The 20,552-nt window shown below is 29.7% G+C and overlaps 1 protein-coding gene across 1 annotated transcript in view; it reads left to right on the top strand.

Moving 5' to 3' along the window:
• LOC111634209 (putative uncharacterized protein DDB_G0282133) overlaps positions 1–20,552 on the top strand; it is an 86,449-nt gene that overhangs the window by 43,834 nt on the left and 22,063 nt on the right. Inside the window, exons 6-11 of the mRNA XM_023378928.1 lie at positions 1,369–2,350; positions 2,510–2,592; positions 3,030–3,246; positions 3,739–4,181; positions 4,263–4,367; positions 12,726–13,449. Of these exons, the coding sequence (XP_023234696.1) occupies positions 1,369–2,350; positions 2,510–2,592; positions 3,030–3,246; positions 3,739–4,181; positions 4,263–4,367; positions 12,726–13,449 (2,554 nt within the window). The remainder of the gene's footprint in view (positions 1–1,368; positions 2,351–2,509; positions 2,593–3,029; positions 3,247–3,738; positions 4,182–4,262; positions 4,368–12,725; positions 13,450–20,552) is intronic.

Raw genomic sequence — 20,552 nt, 5'->3', positions numbered from 1 at the left:
AATTACTTACTCACTACTTTACTAACACTAATAATTAAATTACTTATAAATAGCTACAGACTGATATGTAGAGCCTATATAAGAAAACTGGTAAGACTGATAGCCACTTAGCCACTGATTATCCGTCCTTACATTATTATAATATAATATATTAATATAAATTAATTAGTAGAATTACCTTTGCTATTATTTAACTTAAAGATTACATTATAATTATAATCTAACTAAACATTGAAAGTTACTTATCTCTATCTCAAGTGTTAAACCGAACCAAAGTTTACTACCTAAATGTGTAAGAAGTTTTACTGATTTATAGTGACCAGTCTAAATAATAAAAGTTTCTTAAGTATTTAAAAAAAAAAATGTTTTATTTCTTTAAAAAAAACCGATAAATTTTGGATGGATAGATAGATAGATAACACTTTATTGCACCAAAAAACGTCCGCGCATTGTTCCAGCTGGATCCAGCTGGAATGATGTTGGTTCAGCAAAAATCCAGCTGGATTAAAAATACTGCTGGATTGCAATCCCTAGTGCTGATATGTTGTTTACAGCAATACAATTATATACATCTTTGAAATGTACAATGAAATCTCAACAATTGGTAAATCATTGATTATAGATTCAAGAATTAGGTGTTTAATTAAATGTGCTGATATGATATTTAGAGCAATATAGTTAAAACAAACAGTACCAAACATTACAAGCCTGTTAACTGTTATAATTAATATGAAATAAGACACCATTAAAATAATAAAATGATTCACTGTACATTTAGCCTATCATCATGTTTAATTATATACATAATGATTGTCCTTTGTACAGCTCTACAATAGTTCTTGAGGGCTCCATTGAGAACCGAAATGTATTATATGTAAATTTAGTTATTTGTACTAAAATATTTATTCACTACTCGTAGATTAAAATCCCACTTTGGATTACTGCTTTTGTAATGTATTTAAATTTCATTTACTTCAAGTTAACAAATTATTAATATTCCAATAGATAACATGTCTAACTAAATCTTTATTCCTTAACTTATTATGCCATCAAGATAGAATTGAGCTGGTTTTTGTATTTAAGTGAATAAGAGTGCAATGTTCTTATATTTATAAAAAATACAAATTTTTTATAAATATATGAGTTAGCTATGTTAGAAATATAATTTTAATTATTATATGTAGTTATTATTTAATAAATAATTATCATGATTTTTCATCATATTGAATATTTTGTTATACATAAAACATAAAATATCAGGAAATATCTTATAAATAGCTTATTCAAAAATTTTAATGTTAAATTAAAATGAATATTAATATGATGATGATTATATAGTTATTCATTAAAATTTTTTTTTTATTTTAGTGTATGACAACTCAGTCTTCTAGTGCTGATCCTTGGAATTGGGATGTAGAAGGAAGCCAAGGAAATCCAGCTAGTTTTATTCCATCAGTTCAGAATTGGCAACAGCGTAATATATTTCATCATCAGCCACAACAAGTTACTAGTCAAGCACAATTGCAGACAACAACCACAACAAATTCTTGGACAGAAATGAATCAGTCATTAGAAAATGTAAATCAACAACATGAGTGGAATTATCCACAGCATTATTTTACAGAAAATACAAGCAATAATAACTCATACAACTGGCAAGTTGAACAACCTTACAATACAAATGAATATCAATGGTATGGTCATCAAAAACCATTTGTTCATAATCAAAGTGAAAAGTTAGAAAATAGTAATCAGTTTGCAGAAAATACTAGTTGGAATTGGGAAAAACACTGGACTGATGTACCAAATTTAGAAAGTTCTCAGCAAGCTGCCAATCAGTCTTCTCAAGTGATTCCACAAAGTCAATCAGATTCAGGAAATGCTTCTATCACAAATTCTATAAGTAGTGAATTTAGAAGTGAAGTACAAAATTTTGATAGTTCTGTAAATATTAGTTCTGAAGTTTCTGAAAATAACAATGTAAAAAATTTAGATTCATCTGACTGTAATAAAGGTCTTTCAGTATTTTTCAACAATGATAATACAAATGTAGATTACTTAGTGCCAACAACAGAAACTCCAATTACTAGTGAAAATAAAGACAAAGACAATTCATCACAAGAAACAAATCAAAATAATGCAAGTGGTGATAAATTGCAAGAAACTATTTTAAAAGAAGATAATGAAGGAAATTCTCAATTAATAAATGACAATGGAACAAGTATAAAAGAATTTGATTCATCCTCAAGAGATGATGTGAATATTGATGAAATGAATAACATCAGTGAGGGAATAGAAAGTCTTACATTAAATTCTTCTATAAAAGAGACGGAAGCTTTTCCAATAGAAGGTAGAAAACAATAATGTAAAAATAAATTTAAACTCAGAAATATTTTTGAAGATTTTATTTAAAAAATATTAAATTTATATTTTTATTTAAAATAATTTTTGAAATAGTTTTTGTTTTAAAATATTTTTTGTAATTTAATTAATACAAATTTTAATATAGAACCCGTTAATCAAGAAGTTCCAGAACCATCTGCTGATATATCACAAATAGAATCAAATTCATCTCAACGACAAAGAGGAGTTGTAAGTGATTTTAAAATTTAATTTTTTATACATTTGAATGAAACAAGTGAAGTTTGTAGTTATAATATAGATTATAATTGTATTAGATAATAAAAAATTATCTATTAAGATTATTCTATTATTTTTAAATGAATTGTAACAATTATCCAAATTTCTTTTGGTTAGGGGAACCTATAAATTTAGTTATAATTTTAAAATGATGATTTGATTTTATTACTGTTTGTATCCTACTAAAATTATTTAATAAAACTAATGTTTTAAATAACATACTCTTAATATTATTTAATAATTATATTAATTTAAAAGTAATAGCTTTATATTGTAAACTTAATCAAAAATAGAACATAAATTGTTCATAAGTATTATAAAATTGAAACTCCATAGTTCTCTGCAAAAATGGGAAGTGTCCTGAGAATAAATAAAGATTGTAATTTCAGGGAGATGAAAATAAAACTGATAGCACCAAAACATATCGGAATGCAGATGAACCAATCAATCAACAAATACCGGATATAGTTCCTGTCTTTCCATCACAAAGTAATAGTGATATTTGTAGAAATAATTCAGCTGATGTAATACAACAAGAAAGAGGTACTGTTATTAAACCCCGTGAAGGAAGTCCATTTAAACCTCCAAGTAAATTATTTTTATCAGGTAATTTAGATTGTGTTAAAACACCTGAAATATCAGTGTGTTCAGCAGGAAAAATATAATAGATAAAATATCATGCCAAGTAAGCTTCATTTTCTGTTTCTTCTTTACCCTTTGATACAAAAATTAGAAAAGTGCTATAAAAATTGAAGTAACTTTACTAACTGTACTGTTTCTACTGAAATAATATAGGGATTATCTTTCTGATAATAGCATGAATTCATATCTTGTTTTTATCCATTATTACAATTCTGTTAATACAATAGTAACATTATTTTAATTCCTATATATATAATTCCTTTACTTCATTCTGCATCATAAAAAGACAAAATTAAACTGAAAAATTTATTCAGTTTTTAAGAAAAATAAAATATCCTGCTTTATGCACTAAATGAAAATATTTTACACTCAGTTATTATTTTTGTTCTGTTATCATTCTGGATCTGTTTAAAGATTTAATTATAATATTTAGCATTATGTTCATTTCAAATATAGGTAATATCATACAACAAGAAATTGAACAAAATACATTACAAGATTCTGTTCCAATTAGCACTGCTCAAGAAGTTAATTTAGAAACTGTACCAGAAAATTTAGAGCATCCTCCAGATGGGGAAATACTTTCTCATCAGTCATCTTGGCATGCTTCTCTTCATCGTCATCACAATCATCAGCGATGCAGTAATTCACCTAGTACAACTTTATGGGACAATCCAGATCTGCCTAGTGTTACATTTGTTCCTGCAGCACCATTACTTTCAGAGACTATAGCTGAAAAAGAAACTAATGTTAAACAGAATGTAGAAACAGACTCTTTGGAATGTAATGTTAATAATGTTTCAAGGCAAAGTCCTTTGGGATGGGAAGGATATCAAACTGATGTGAAAAAACAGGCATCAGTTCCTATTTCAGCAGCAGAACAAGTTGTTTCAGATGTGGTTAGTTATGTTTTCTTTATGTAATTTAATCATTTAAAATTTTGTGTTCCCTTAGCTTTAAATAAAAATTAATTTTTGTAGAAAACTAATGATCAGTTATCTACACTTGGTCCTCCTCCACCACCTGTATCAACAATGGAATTATTACATAGAACATCTCCCCAAGGTGCTGGACATATTCAACAGGTATATATTATTTAAATTCTAATTTAAAATTTTTCAGAATCAGTTAATTTTGAATGAAATTTTTATATTTATAAACATAATGTTAGTTTTTATTTTCCTGGCTGTTATGTATACATAACAAGGGAAAGTATTGGAATCATGTCAAATTTTACCCTCTGAGTTTTTTGCAAATCTTCATGTTTTGAGATCCCCTGAACAAAAAGATAAAAAAAACAGCAAAAAGATTCAGTGTGTATGTTGGCATATATTTCACTTAATATCTCAGGATGGGGTAAAAATTAAGAAATGAAATTTGGCATGTTGGCTTGTATATGAGGGGCATTGATGCTATTAAATTTTGGTGGTAAAAGATCAAGAGGATGGGGAGATAGAGGGGGTAGGTATCTTAGATAGAGAGTATGTATTATGAAAGGGATAAGACTTAATGATTTTATTTGTTATTAACATTTACACTTTTTTATAAAATTCATCCCTACCCTCAAAATAAGCTTTTTGCCATTTTATAGTAATTAAAAATATCAGATTTTATGAAAAGTACAGAAAAATCAAGATGATGATACTTTAGGTTAAATACAGATTTGACTCGCATAAAGTACAAGTCTTTAAAATTTATACACTATACAGATATCATCCATATAACACAATAGTTTCAGTTCCAAAAAATGCCATGTTATGTGAATCCATGCTATACAAAACAAAGGACTAGTACAAAACATAGGGTTAGGTTCCAAAAGATAGCAAAAGTATACTATTCTTTTTTGTAATTAAGAGAAATATGTTTATTAAAGCAATTAATAATTAACTAACAATCACTGTTCAGACTAGCAGACGATATTTTGTTTTATTTTATTTTATTTTTTCTTTAAATAAAAACTATCGAGTGGGGTGCTCTCTCTCGCTTTGTGCGCTTTTTACATATAGTTGGTTGTAGCGTTTGTCTGGCGAATGTGTGCTTTTTTACTATGTGCCTGATGTTGGTTCTGTGTCAATTCAGGGCTGAACTCTGAATATATGTATCATTTTGTTCTACTTTTTGTGAATCCATATATAAATTTACCAGCTATTTGCTAGAGATGTTTGTTGTGTTACTTTATGGTCCACTTAGTAATTAGACACAAAAAACAATCACAATAAAAAAATATTGCATGTTAATATTAATTATTTTTCTTTACTGCTAAACACTAAACAAGGATGTTTTCTATTGGCAAAATCTTCTCTAAGTTTCTTTGTAAAACATCACAGCATACATGATGCTGTATTCAGATGTGTTACAATTACAGTGTTACTCAAACTGATATTTTTGATCTTTAAAAGCCAAGATGTGTTATAATATATGAGGCAGATTCAATAAGTAAGGTTAATAGTAGCAATACTAAAGAAAAAATAATGTAGCACATAAAGTTAAGACTAATAATATTGAAAGAGTATACAGTAATTCAAAAGACAATATTTTTTATTACTACTACTGAATTTTTAAGGAAAACAATATTTTTATCTAGCCATATTTTTTTTTCAGGAGGCATTTGTGTCCAGTTTGTGGTTTACAAGAGAGTGTCACTCATATCAAACTGTACCTAAATTAAACAGTGAGCTGTTTTTTGATTTTTGACAGCCAAATGCATAAAATGGAAGTTGTGCATGCCTAGAAAAAGTGTACAAGTAGTTTGAAAGTTCAAGGAAAACTGAACAAACATAGATAATGATCTACATAGAATTTTAAATCGATTTGCAAGCTTTATGTAGAGACATGCATAACTCTCTATGTTGTGCATACATCCTGCAGTGGACCTCATAATACTTTTGGTGGTCAAAAATCAAATAGCAGCTCACTGTTAAATTCTGGTGCAGTTTGATATGGACAATGTTTTTTATAAAACCATATAAAATTGACACAAATGCTAACTGGCAGAGATAAGTATTGGTACAAAATTTGCATTATTGTATACTCTTTCAATTTTATTTATCTCAACCTTGTACACAGTGATTTTTCTTTAATAGAGCTACTAACCTTATTTATGGAATTTGCCTTGTATAGTGTGTGTGTATGTGGATCAATGTATATAAACATAGAATAAGGTAAGAGTGTTATGGAACATCCTATATGATTAATTGCTATTTTTATATGATGATTTCTTTAGGAATGTTAGTCTTCACAAAAATGAAATTTGTTATCATTCTTGTTAATTTCATGATATAGTATTTATAAAATTTTGACTTTTACAGTAAGTAAATAAACAATAGCTTTCTGACTGGAAAAAACACTTTACATGAGTGTAGTAAAAAGTTTTAAATTAAGACATTCTTATCTTCTATGAAAAGATGACAAAAAATAAAAAAAGACACTATGTATATGTATCCCTCATACAAAATGTCACAAATTGTTAAAAGCAAACACTGTCTCTCAATTTTTTTTTTTTATTTAAGCAAGCATGGGTGGTGTTTTAGATTTTTATACGGATTTTAGAATATTGAAATTTTCACTGTTTTCTGCCTTTGCCTGATTTCTTTAATGAGAATTGATTGTACAGTTTTTCTTCATTCTTGTCCTAGCTTCCTATTCTAGCTTTCCTATAAACCAGGTGTCCCTGTCATAGGCAATAATGCTCTAAATCAGGGGTGGCCAACCTTTTGCATACCATGTGCCAATTTTTTGATAGACGAGTTCACATGCACAGTGGCGTACTGTGAGTGTTAGCAGCCCGGGGCGGAGAAAAATTTCGGCCACTCCTTATTTAGGTATTTCAATTTATAAGACGAAAATTCAGATTTGCCATAAAACAAGCAATGAAAAATGCGGTTGTAGTGTAGCTACCCGTATAAAATAGTTCTATATGACATCAGTGGTGTACGTGAACACGAATGCATCGTTTACCATACAAGCAAAAAAAAAAAAAAGGTCAACAGGTCGATTGCACCGAATTGTGTAAGAAATACACTTGCTAAGACACACTGTAAAAAATTAATTTCCTATGTAATATTCATAATTGCAATGAAGCCAAATCTGGCAATGTTGCTTGGAACCGACTGAAGTGCCACTTGTAGTCGTCCAATGCGCCAAGTTTTGGCCACCCCTGCTCTAAATGAACCTGAAAGACTGTCATCATGTTTTGTTTTTATAGATTAAATTAATAGTTACTACATAAAAAATTTATTATTTATGTAGTAACTATTGTATGCCTATGATCTATGTAAAATAAATTTTTACATAGATCTTAGGCAAACACACAAGAAAATGAAAATATCAGATTTTATGAAAAGTACAGAAAAATCAAGATGATGATACTTTAGGTTAAGGTTAACAGGAAAGCTCAGATGATGACAATATTTTACTAAAAAGTAAATTTTCACATTTAATAGTATTTAGCAGTGAAGAAAAAATTAATATTAACATGCAATAAACATGATTGTGATCGTTAGTTAATTATTGATTGTGTTAATAAACTTATTTCTCTTAATTACAAAAAAGAATAGTATTCTTTTGCTAACTTTTGGAATTTAACTCTGTTTTTACTAGTCATTATAGCATGGATTCACATAAGGTACTTTTTCAAAATGTAACTGCCATATTATACAGAGATATCTGTAATCTACAACTCTCAAGTTATGACGACTTTCAAACATTTCAAAGAAAAAATTATGCAAAAAAAAATATCTTACTTAAATATAATACACAAAATACAAATTTTTTATTGTTACAGCTCTAAATTAGATAAAAGTATTAGAAATTGCTGATACAAATTAATTCAAAGCAGATTGAGAATTTATTTATATATTTATTTATTTATTTATGGAGTTTTTGTGAGAGCTGTTTTTTTTGAAGTACAGTATAGTGCTTTGGATATGTTTGTTTCTACAAAGAGTGAGATTCTTTACTTTGGTTTCACTAAAGTTTTTGATATATATTTATTATTACGTGTTTTATTAATAATTGGAGGTATTGAGTCTAACCCTGGACCAATGTCTCGCACTCCATCTTCCTCCCCTCTTTCAAAGTCGTCCATTTCTGCTGTTGGAAAATGTCAAAGATCTCCTAGTGAACCGACTCTGAAATCTCAGCGACTGGAATCTTTTTTCCCTCCTTTGACTCCTTCTCCAAATGTACCCCAAAATTGATTTTCTTTTTTAGAGGAAAAATTTGATACCATCTTGACTAAACTTGAAGATTTACCTACTAAATTTGAATGGCTGGCAAATTTGCATAAAGATTTTGAACAAAGTCTCCTTAATGTAGAAAAAAAGGTAGAGGAAATTTCTAATTTAAATACCTCATATACTGCTTCAACCTCCTATTTTTTATATCTTAGATTCATCGATAAATGAACAGCAGAGAAATAATATTGTTATTGCTAGATTAGATGGAAACTTGTCTGAAGTTGTGTCTTTGGCTTCCGACATTTTGTTGTCTATTAAAAGACCTAGTGGTGATTCAATTCTGGTGAAAGATCTTAAAATAATTTAAAAAAATAATTTGGTGGTGGCAAAACTTGATACTGTCTCCGATAAAAAACTTATCTACCGGAATGTTCACAATATTCAGAAAAGGGAAGGATGTTCTAAGGTAAAGTTTTTTGATGATCTGCACTGGAGATCGAGGATTAGGAGGAAAAATCTTTTTCCTTTTTATCAAGAGGCTAAGAAGACCGGAAAAGATGCGTTTATGAGAGCTGATTGCCTAACAATTAATGGAGAAAACTTTACGTTTGATTTATTAAGTAATAAGCTGATGAAGATTGAACCTTTTTTATCACTAGGGAAATCGTCGGATCGTCGAATGGACGAGAATTAAAAAATTCAACTGTTATTCCTTATTCAGAGGGTTTCTATATGTTAAAGATATTATCATGGAACAGTCAGGGTTCATTGTTTGCTAACTTTTCTGACAAAAGTTTTGTTGATTTTATATTATCATATCATATTGTTGGCATAACTGAAACATGGATGATATTTTCGTTGAAAACCCTTCTTTCATCACTGGACTCTCAATTCTATTTCATTGAAATGTTAGCTCATAAACTTGAGGGACCTGGAAGACCATCTGGAGGTTTGTTTTTAGTGGTGTCTCGGAAACTTGGTGAGTTAGAAATTTGTCATCTCTCTGATAACTTTATTATAGCTAAACTTACATTTGATAAACATCTGTTTAGAGATCGTCCTGGGCTCTTAATTGTTCTGGTTTATATATCTATTCATAAATACGATTCATTGATTGAGTATCTTGATAGACTGATTCTGGATCTTAAAGATGTTGATGATATTTTGATTCTCGGTGATTCCAACGCTAGAATTGCTTCCGAATTAGATACACTATATTTAGGTTCTAATAGAAATTTTTATAATACTAGAAAATCTAAAGATAAGATTTTTAACTATAGAGGAAAAGGATTTTTGAACTTGATCAAATCTTATGGTATGATTTTATTGAATGGTCGATTCGTTACTGATTTCCCTGCTAATTTTACATTTATTTCCTCTTTGGGTGCATCAGTTATTGATTTGATAGCTACAAATCCTGAATTAGTTGATAACTTGGTCGACTTTAAAGTTTTGAATAAATTTGATTCTGATCATCTTCCTATTTCCATTGAGTTCAGGTTTGATTCTCTTCCTTTCAGCAATGAATTGCCTACTGAAATATGTCGTTATGTGTGGAGATCTTCATGTTTGGACAAGTATTTGTATAGTGTCACTCAGCGATATGCAGAAATTAAAGGCGGATTTTTTCTGGATTCTTTTTCTTTTTATTCGTCTTTTGTTGACGCGATTCTTGAGTCTGTAATTCAAAGTAATATGTATGTCAAATATGACTGCTCAAGAAAATTTGTAAAGTCTTGGTTTGATATTGATTGCCTACGATTGAAGAGAGAGAAGAATCGTGCTCTACGTTTATTTCGGCGATCAAGAAGTAAACAACAATTTATTATTTATTCTAATTTGGAAAAAACTTTTAAATCTCTCTGTAAAGCCAAAAAGAAACTATTTTGGAATAAGATTAATTTTCAATTATCATATATTAAAAACTCTGCTGAATTTTGGAAAATTGTTAATAAATTTAGAAACGGCAAAGTTGTGTATAATAACATTTCTATTTCTGATTGGTCGGTTTATTTGAAAACTTTTTTTTCTGGGCCATCTTTAGCTGTACTATCTATTTGTACTAATGATAATACGGATCCATTACTCGATGAAAATTTTTCATTTGATGAATTACAATTTGTAGTAAAATCTCTAAAAAATAACAAAGCCCCTGGATTAGATGCTGTAAAGGCTGAGATGATTAAATTCCTTCCGATTAATATTTTAAATGATTTGCTATCTTTATTTAATAATTTTAAAACTAATTACTCTTTTCCTATTACTTGGAAAAATGTTTGTTTAAAAATGATATATAAGAAGGGTAATCGGTTTGATCCTTTGAATTATCGTCCGATATCGTTAATTAGTGTAATTAGAAAAATTTTTTCTACGTTATTGGCTAATCGTTTGCGACTCTGGCTTGAGCGGTCTCATACTATTTCTATCGGTCAAGGTGCTTTTGTAGTGAATAGAGGTGTTGGCTATAATTTATTTATATTTCTTGGAATTTTGCAATTAATTTTGACTAAGAAGCGGAGGAAACTATACGTTGGATTTATTGATTTGTCAAAGGCGTTTGATGCAATAGACCATGATATTTTATGGTCGAAGCTTTCTCGGATAGGTATATCATCATCTTTTATTAATCTTATAAGACAATTGTTTTCGAACACCACTTATCAAATTGAAGTTAATCGTTGTTTTTCGGAGACGGTAACTGCTAATAAAGGTCTTCCACAGGGTGAACCACTTAGTCCTATTTTATTTAATTTATTTGTTAACGATCTTCCGGAATTTTTTTGTAATCATAACACTATGGGTATATCCATATCATCGGAGATAGAATTGAATTGTCTTTTGTTTGCTGATGATATTGTAATATTTTCGTATTCACCTATTGGTCTTCAGAAAAAACTTGATCTTCTACAAGACTACTGTAAATCTAATAAACTATTTATTAATGAGATTAAATCTAAAGTAATGGTTTTTCGGAGAGGAGGTAGACTGGGAAAGGCTGATAAATTCTATTTATCTAACTCTGAGTTGGAGATTGTTTCGTCCTATAAATATCTGGGTATTTATTTTACTCCACAGGGTTCATTTTCTTTTCACCTAGACAAACTGTTTTTGAAATATAAACTTCAGCTTTCTAATTTAATAAAGCTTATGGTAAGAATGAAACAGTCTTCCATTAAGTCGTATTACCGATTGTTTGATTCCTTGATACGTTCAAGTATAGGCTATATGTTCCCTATTTGGGGATCATCTTTCGTTGATAAATTGGAGAAGACGCAATTGAGATTTATTAGATCGATATTTCATATTAATCGTTCGGTGCCTGGACCTGTCTTAAGATTTGAACTGGGTCGTCCACCAATGGCTATACGTTTAACAATGATCATTTTTAGATATTGGAGTAAAATTTTGGAGTTACCAGACTATGATCCTAGAAAGTTGATCTATAACAAGTTGAAATTAATAGATGGAAATTCTTCGTTTAAAACTTGGTCCTCGTCAGTTGAAGGCTTATTGAATGATTTAGGTTACTCTACTGATTATTATGCTCAAATTTCTGATAAAAAACTTTTTCTGGCTGAAATGTCTCAGTCATTAAGGGATAAATATTGGACCCAAGACATTCATTATATTGAGCAAAAGTGTAGGTTTCTTGAGACTTCCTTTGTATCTCCATGGACACCTCGATATTATTTATTATCAAATTTAAAATATAATATTAAATCTTTAATAATTCAGTTACGTCTCAACGACTATACTATTGTATTAAATAGGCGCAGAATGAATATATCTGCCCATTCTAACTGTCCATTATGTAATAGACTTTGTGAAAGTATTAAAAACCATTTATTTGTATCTTGCGAAATTACCGAGCATTTAAGAGATACTTTATTGACAACCGATTTTGATATGTTTTGCTTATATGACGACAATTTAAGTTCTGATATGTTATTTAAAGTTTATAAATTTTTCTGTTATTTATTAAATATGCTAACATAACATTATTAATTAAGCTTTATTCTTATTATCATTTATTGTTTGTGTTGTTGTTCTTTTTGAAACCATGTATAACAATCTTTGTATTATTAACGCTACACGATTTTGTAACCCCTTTGCAAAGGCGAAAGCCATAGCAAATAAATGTTGATTGATTGATTTGTTTTAAAAATTAAAATTTATTAATCTGATGAAAGCTGATTAGTAAGCTGTAAAATGTACTTAAAATTATAATTAAATTTAAATAATTTTAAGTTTTTATTTTATTTCCAGCAAGTTAAAACACCTGCAGAAAAATCTGCTTCAGAAGTACCTTATTCACATCATGATGATAGAATTAATTCTCAGTTAGCTGGAGATGGAGGAAAATCAAGATATGATGACTTATCATCAGAAAGAATTCCAAGGCAAGATACTGAACGGTTTTCTTCACAGAGAGTAGTTTCAGGTCATGGATCAGTGAGTGACAGAGAAATATTACGAGATAGAAAAGAAGAATTATCACAAAGAAGAGATTCTCTTTCCAATCAGTCAACAGCAAATGAAGAACAAATTGGAAGATGGGATCGGAGTTATGGAAATAGAAGACCTGAAGAAGACAGACGACGAGGTCATTATCCTACAGAGATGGATCGTTCAAATAGAAATGAAATGTGGGATAGACGTTCTGATTCTAGACATTATGCTGATGATAAAAGATATAATAGTTTAGATGAAAGAGACTATTATTCAGAACGTGATCGTTCAAGACCTTCCAGTAGAACATCGTTAAATGAATCTATTGATGGACAAGAAAGATATTACAGAGATCGTGATTATAGAAGAATATATTATCAGGATAGAATAAGGACTCCAACTAGTGAATCAGAGAGAGGCAATTGGTCAAGTGATAGAAAATATTATAGAAATAGTGGATATGATCGTGATCCAGTGTATAATGACAGATATAGTTCTTATAGAAGGAATGATGATCCTTATCGATCTGGAGTGTACAGAGGTAAGTGCTTTTTTTATGATTTATGATAATCACATTAACTTTGTTTGTCATTTATATTATTTAATTGTTACATTGAAGAATTGATTTTATGATATATACTGTATTTTTTTTTTTTTTTTGAGGCATATATTTATCCATTTTTCAATATAGAAGTACATCTTAGAATTAATAACATACATTCACAGTCCAAAACAACTATCAGAATTTGTCATGAATGTAGTGCAGTAGTTCCCAATACGCTTTAATTTTTTTCACCTTGATAAATAAAACAGAAAATCAAAAATCATTTCTTGTGTATGAATGTCTCTTTAACCCTGGGCTAGTGCAGTGGGGTGTTTCGCCACCCCCAACGTTTTAAAAGTTGCACTATTCATAGATTTCGCAAGAAATATTTGTGTCCTCTTCAGTAGCTTCATGATTTTATGTATAGAGCATGCTCAGAAATTACTACGATGCTGCAGAAATTCCAGTAAGAGAAAAACAACAGTTTTCAGTAGGGTGTCCAAACACCCCACAGTATTAATTACTTTTTTTTTAAATTTTACAAATATTTATTTAGTTTTTTTTATTTTAAAAATAACTATAATGTGACCACATTTATTATTTATAATATAGATATAATAATCAATGTGAATAAAAATAATTTAAGTTTATTTTAATTCAAAATGGCTGACTTTCATAAACACATTGAGAAAATACCAAACATAGCAAGTTGCTTGTCATTTGCACTGAGTGCCAAAGTACAATGTCAGCTATTGAATCAGAGTGACAAAAATGCTTAAAAAACAATTTAGATTTTTACTATTGGTTTAATAATAAGATCTAATGTAATGAGTTTTGATAAATGTTGTTTTTTATTTTCATGGATTTATGTACTAATATAATATGTAATCATACCTGAATATAATCATATGTATAATGACACATGCCTTTACCAAATAAATGAGTAAATCTTTATGAATTTTTACTTACATGGTTTATGGACCCAAAAACATGTCGGGGTGGACAAACGCCCCACTGCACTAATGCCGAAAAAAAACTCAGTGCACTAACGCAGGGTTAATCCAAACTTTTGTCTGGTAGATTATCTCACAGCATCATGGATAGAATATCTTTATTTTTTTAAAAAATTGGATTACGTTGCAAATGCATTTTTATATATATATAAAGATGTTTCTTATCGTGAAGCTGTGAGATAATCTACCGAACAAAAGTTTGGATTAAAGAGATGTTCATACACAAGATCCAATATACAGCAACCATAAAACACACAAATAATTTATTTAACAAAAAAAAATGGAAAAACAAATATAATTAATTCAAACTGGTAATTAATGTGAAGGAGTAATTTTTTTCAGATGATTTCATCTGCAGCTGTGGCAGGAGCTCCACATAGTGAGAGAATTGAACATGTTTGATTTTTTTTCTCCTGAATCACTAACTGAACACTCAAGTATTCAGATGTTACTATCTCTAGGTAACAGGTTTTACCAATAGGAATGAGACTTTAGTTTTCTAATACAAAGAATTAAAAATATGATTTGATTCTCCCATCAATAGAATCAGTGGATTTTATTTTCCACAAATATTAGCTATAGAGTGTATGCATAGGTTTCCTTTTCCTATAAAATATTAATAATTTATGAAACTGAAATATGTATGAAAAACTTATTTAAATAAACTATTAATTAAAGCTCAAAACTAATTTTGGATTCTGCAATGAAACTAATTTTATTAACAAAACCTTAGTTCTGCAGAATACAAGTTAGAAACCACTGATTATTGTAGTGTTATGCATTAATAATAATGTGGCTATAAAGTTTTAGGATTGATTTTATGTAACATCAAAAAAGTAGTGCCATTTATGAATTATTGATAAAATTTATCTAACTGACCTTTCTTAGCAGTTTCAGCAACTTTCATCAGTATTGGTTCAGTGTGGTTCTTGTATTGATATATTTTGTGTGATGTGTTAGAACATTCTTGCTATGCAGGCATCAAAAGAACAATGGTATGCAATCAAATTTAGTGTTCATTTAGGTGAAACATCAACAGAATTGTTTGGTATGATCCAGAAAGCATTTGGAGAGGAATGTTAGAACAAGTCTAAGAAAGACTTGTTCTAACATTTTTCATGGTGTTCTAATGTTTCACGGAATCATGATGAGTCATAACATTATGACTCATCATGATTCTGTGATGGGAAAAAGGAAGTTGAAGATGACCCAAGGAGTGGCTGTTCAGCATCAAGCAGAAATGAGGAAGAACATCAAATTGTTTTAGCAATTGTTAGTTTCCGACTAATGTGTTATCATTTGGATCATTGCAGAGCAGTTAAACAGACAAAGAAACAGCTCTTTTGATTATTGTCAAAGATTTGAAGAAAAGAAAATTGTATATACAGGGTTCCTACGCACCTGGAAAATCAGGGAAAGTCAGGGATTTTCATTAGTGTTTGGAAAAGGTCAGGGAAAGTCAGGGAATTTGTCGAAAATTGTCAAAAAGTCAGGGAATATGTCAAAAATTGTCAAAAAGTCAGGGAATTTGTCTTATTAACTGCATTGTTGATCTCGTTTGCTGAATATGGATGACCAATCACAGCCATCTGCAGGCAGCAAGAAGTAATGCTGCAATCTTTAAAACCCGAGATAACTCGGGAAAGTTCCATAGCGTTATATAAAACTCGGGCATTTGGGCCCTCCGAAAAAATTTTTGTTTTTTTTGGATGTTTTTTAAGTCTCCAAATTTTTTCAAAAATTTTTTCCCGCGCGAAAATATTTTATCGCGATTTTAATATACCTTTAATGACGCACGATTAACTCTTAATTGTTTTTTAATGGGAGTTTTTTTTATCAAATTTCATTCATCGTTCTAAAGTAGTAGTGCACGGATTTTACTTCGATAAAGTTATTTAAAGCTAGTTTCTGATGTCAAAAACGACCTCCAATAGTTTTTTAATTTTTTTAAATTAATATATTTTATTATATATACGTTTAATTAAGTCGGGGGGTCGGAAATCGCAATAAAAAAACGTAATTTTTGAAAAATATTTAAAAATATACGGCCAGCTAGTATTCACTCTACTTTAAACCCTTCTCCTCCCGAGACTTCTATGAGAATGTCCCGGGAAATCCCAACACCAGCTGTTCTCCAGGTCATCCAGCTGTAAACACAATGACTCATCGGTGTCAGATTTCACAGAAAGGCGAGACAATGGAAAATAAAGTTTGAAGCTTTTTCTTCAAAATTAACGCATTTCTTTCGTTTTTTTCCCAGTTTTAAATATTTTTTATGTTTAATTACATTAATATTAAAAATTAGTGGGTAGCAAGGGAGTTAATTAATAACAGGATAAACTACTTTTATGTAATAGTGTTTAATTTTTAATTTTAGTAATTCAGCGATTATAAAAAAATGAAATTGTTTATTAGAATAAAAAATAACTAATTAAAAATTTGTTTGCAAACTTTTAAAAGTTGAAATCGTAATTTATTAGAATGTTCACTTCAAAATAGCTAAACAGATCAGTAAAAATCTGTAATTTAATCGTTTTTCAGTTTAAAACATAAAAAATTATAAATAGTTACCCGACGTTTACAGTAAAATACTGGCGCTGACTTGTTGTTGGCACAAGCTTTTTATATTTGTTGTTACGATTTTCCTTGAATGTACTGTACTGCAAGCATATTTTCCCTCTCTCTTCCGTTTTTTTCCGCAACTTCGATACATAGTTTAATAATTAGTTAACTGAAATGACATTGGGTAACAAATATCACTGATTTTGGCAAATTTAGGGCTTAAAAACTGGCAAGATTGATCATGCTTGTAATAAATATTCTGTAGTTATATTTTCGAAAATCAACAGGTAATCCGATAGTTTAACCAATGTTAACTTGCTTATAATTAAAATTTAAAAATTAAAAAGCTGTAAATTTAAAAAAAAATAATTACATTACTAAAAAATTAAAATAAATTTGATTATTTTTTGTGCGAAACAACACCAAAACAATTTTTATAGTTATGTTGCAAAAGAAAGAGATTTGTAGTTACGATTCTCTGCGCTGAACTTCTATATTTTAATAACGTATAATTGTAATTTCGTTTGTTGTTTATTTCTGTATTTATTTTATTTTATAAGTTTTAAGAATCCCAATTTTCGTAATACTATGACTTCATAGGAATACAAGTGTGAGGTTCCGGAATTGTCCGGAACTAAAATAGAAAAACGTAAAATAATTTAATTATTAGAGAAAAAAAGGAATGAACAGAAATTTTTTATAGAAACTTGAGAAATAGTCTAGACCCGTGTTTCTCAACCGCCGGTCCGCAACTCTAATCTGACCAGTCCGCGAAAACTTTAAAAATATATACTTAACCTTCCATGCGTTGTTCTCAAATAGGAAATATGTGGATTATTAATCCGTTTATTGATAGCAAACTAATAGATTGAACGACTTTGAATACGAAAAACTAATCAAATTAAGTTCAGACTTGGGATTTAAAACATTGTTTGAATCAATGCCCATAACACAGTTTTGGATTAAAGTTAAATCTGAATATCCAGTTTTACATAAAAAGGCAGTTAGGATGTTACTACCTTTTTCAACAACGTACTTATGTGAATCAATGTTTTCAGCAATGGTAATGATAAAATTGAAACAACAAAATCATTATAGTATTAGTTCTGCCTCACGCCTTGCAGTTACCGCCTTAACTCCAAGAATTGATGATCTTACTAGCAAAAAAGAAAAGCAGCGATCACATTGATTTGTATACTAATGTACTGGTAAATAAAATAACAAATATTTATTGCTCAATGTAGTTTGCAGTTCTTTTTACAACAGAGAATTTTTTTCAATTAAAAATAATATTGTCACTGGTCCACTTAAAAAAAGCAGATATTTTCCGGTCTGCGATGAGTTTTGGGTTGAGAAACACTGGTCTAGATCATCCTTTCTCAAAGTGGGTGATAACGCCCCTTTGCGGGCACTGGAGGCTTTCATGGGGGCAGTAGAAGGCTCAGTGATTAAATATGAGTTTTATTTCTTCTCATCAAAACATTCTTTGATCTCAGAAATAGGATATGGGTCACACCCTATCTATCCTATCCATATAATAATGCATGTTTAAACATTATATTTGCAATAACTGTTTTTAAGATATGCAACAGATGGTAATGTAAAAAGGTTAAAAAAAAGTTACTCTTTTTGTTGAAAGATTGATTTTAAAATTATGTGTTTCTAAATCAAGAGTTCATTTTAAGCACAGTACAGTACTATTTGTTTATCAAAGAATAATTTTTGTTGATTTTATGTTACCTTGTATTTACTAGATTTACATACAAATAATAATGATAAATGATGATAAAATAAAAAGCTTGTGTTTTGTTTGTAAATTGCTTATTTTTTCATTACATTGAAATTGTGGATTCTATCAAACATTTTTCTACAGGATGTATGTACTGTATTTTTTTAATGTGGCAGTCTTTGAAGCATATCAACTGTGCAAAAAGAGGGCTAAATGTACTCAATGTTAACAGTAAATGCTGTTTTATTATGTCGATATTCCACACTAAAAAATGTGAGGGTCAGGGAATTTGGACAAAGTTGGTCAGGGAAAATCAGGGAAAGTCAGGGAATTCAAAACAAAAATTTGAGTAGGAACCCTGTATATATTCTTTATTTCACTCATGCTCTCAACAGAATAAAAACAAGCACAGTGATGCATTCTTGGACCTGCTTCAGATGAAAGAAAGTGATCCAGATTTCTTCAACAAGATTGTCATTGGAGATGAAACATAGTTTTTACATATGATCTGAAAACAAAATACCAAAGTGCTGAATAGGTTGGAAAAGATTCACCAAGAGTGAAGAAAGTCTGATTTCAGAAGTCAAAGGTGAAGACTACATTGAATGCTTTTATTGAGGCACAAGGTATGGTTCATAGAGAGTTCATTCCAGAGGGAGAATAGTAAATGCTGTATTTTACAAAGGAATTATTGAAAGATTACTTGCAAGGATTGATCATATGTGAACTAGGATGAGGACCAACAGTGACTGGTTCCTGCTGCATGATAACACACCAGCCCACAACACAATAGTCATGCATCATTTTTTGGCCTCCAGAAATGTCACCATGTTGCACTACTTCCTATATTCTCTTGATTTGGTCCCAACTGACTACTTTTTCTTTCTCAAATTGAAATTGAAGCCAAAGGGGAACTACTGCAATGATGTGAAGCAAATCAAAACTAAAGTGACAAGGAAATTGAAGAAAATTGCAGTTCCAGACTCAGAATACCTTAAACAGTCTGGAGGACCATGAGAAACACTGTGTGGAGCTGGGAGGAATGTGTCTTGAAGAATAAGTTATGATATTGATGAAATAAAAGGTTTTTGTATTTTTTTAAAGGCAGTCCTAAACTTTTTAGCCACACTGTGTAGAATGCATTTTTAGCTCTACTACTAAAGGCTCATCAATTCAAATAAACTGCTGGTAAGGAGCATTTACTTTAAATTCATTTAACCCCTCAGTTCCCAATCAATTTTTAATTAATTATAATTAAACATAAAAAATACTTAAAACTGAAAAAAAAAACGAAAGAAATGTGTTAATTTTGAAGGAAAAGTTTCAAAGTTTAACTTCCTTTGTCTTGCCTTTCTGTGAAATTTGACACTGATGAGTCATTGTTTACACAGCTGGATGACCTTGAGAACAGCTGGAGTCTGATTTCCCAGGACATTCTCATACACGTCTTGGGAGGACAAGGGTTTAAAGTAGGGTGAACACTAACTTGGCCTATACAGTAGAGCGTCGTTTATCCAAATCAATTGGGGACTGGGGTGGTTCAGATAACTTATTTATCGGATAACGAATCATGTACGAAAAAATATATTAATTTATCCCATGTTGAAATTTCTCTCCGTTGCGTGTCGCTTTGCGTTGAATTTTCGTCAATGTTAAGCCTAACGAAGACTATTGTATCGTTAAAAATTATTTTTTTATTTTGTACAAACAAAATAAATTTATTGAAAAATATAAAAACAATAAAAAATTATACTTCAGATGTTAATTTAGTATCAAAAACGTAAAATATTTGAGTA

The sequence above is a fragment of the Centruroides sculpturatus genome, unplaced genomic scaffold (genome assembly GCF_000671375.1).
Source record: "Centruroides sculpturatus isolate CEXI.00-Female unplaced genomic scaffold, Cexi_2.0 scaffold813, whole genome shotgun sequence".
Taxonomy (NCBI): Eukaryota; Metazoa; Arthropoda; class Arachnida; order Scorpiones; family Buthidae; genus Centruroides; species Centruroides sculpturatus.
The sequence above is the reverse complement of the archived record's forward strand: the minus strand, read 5'-3'. Positions and strand labels throughout refer to the sequence as shown.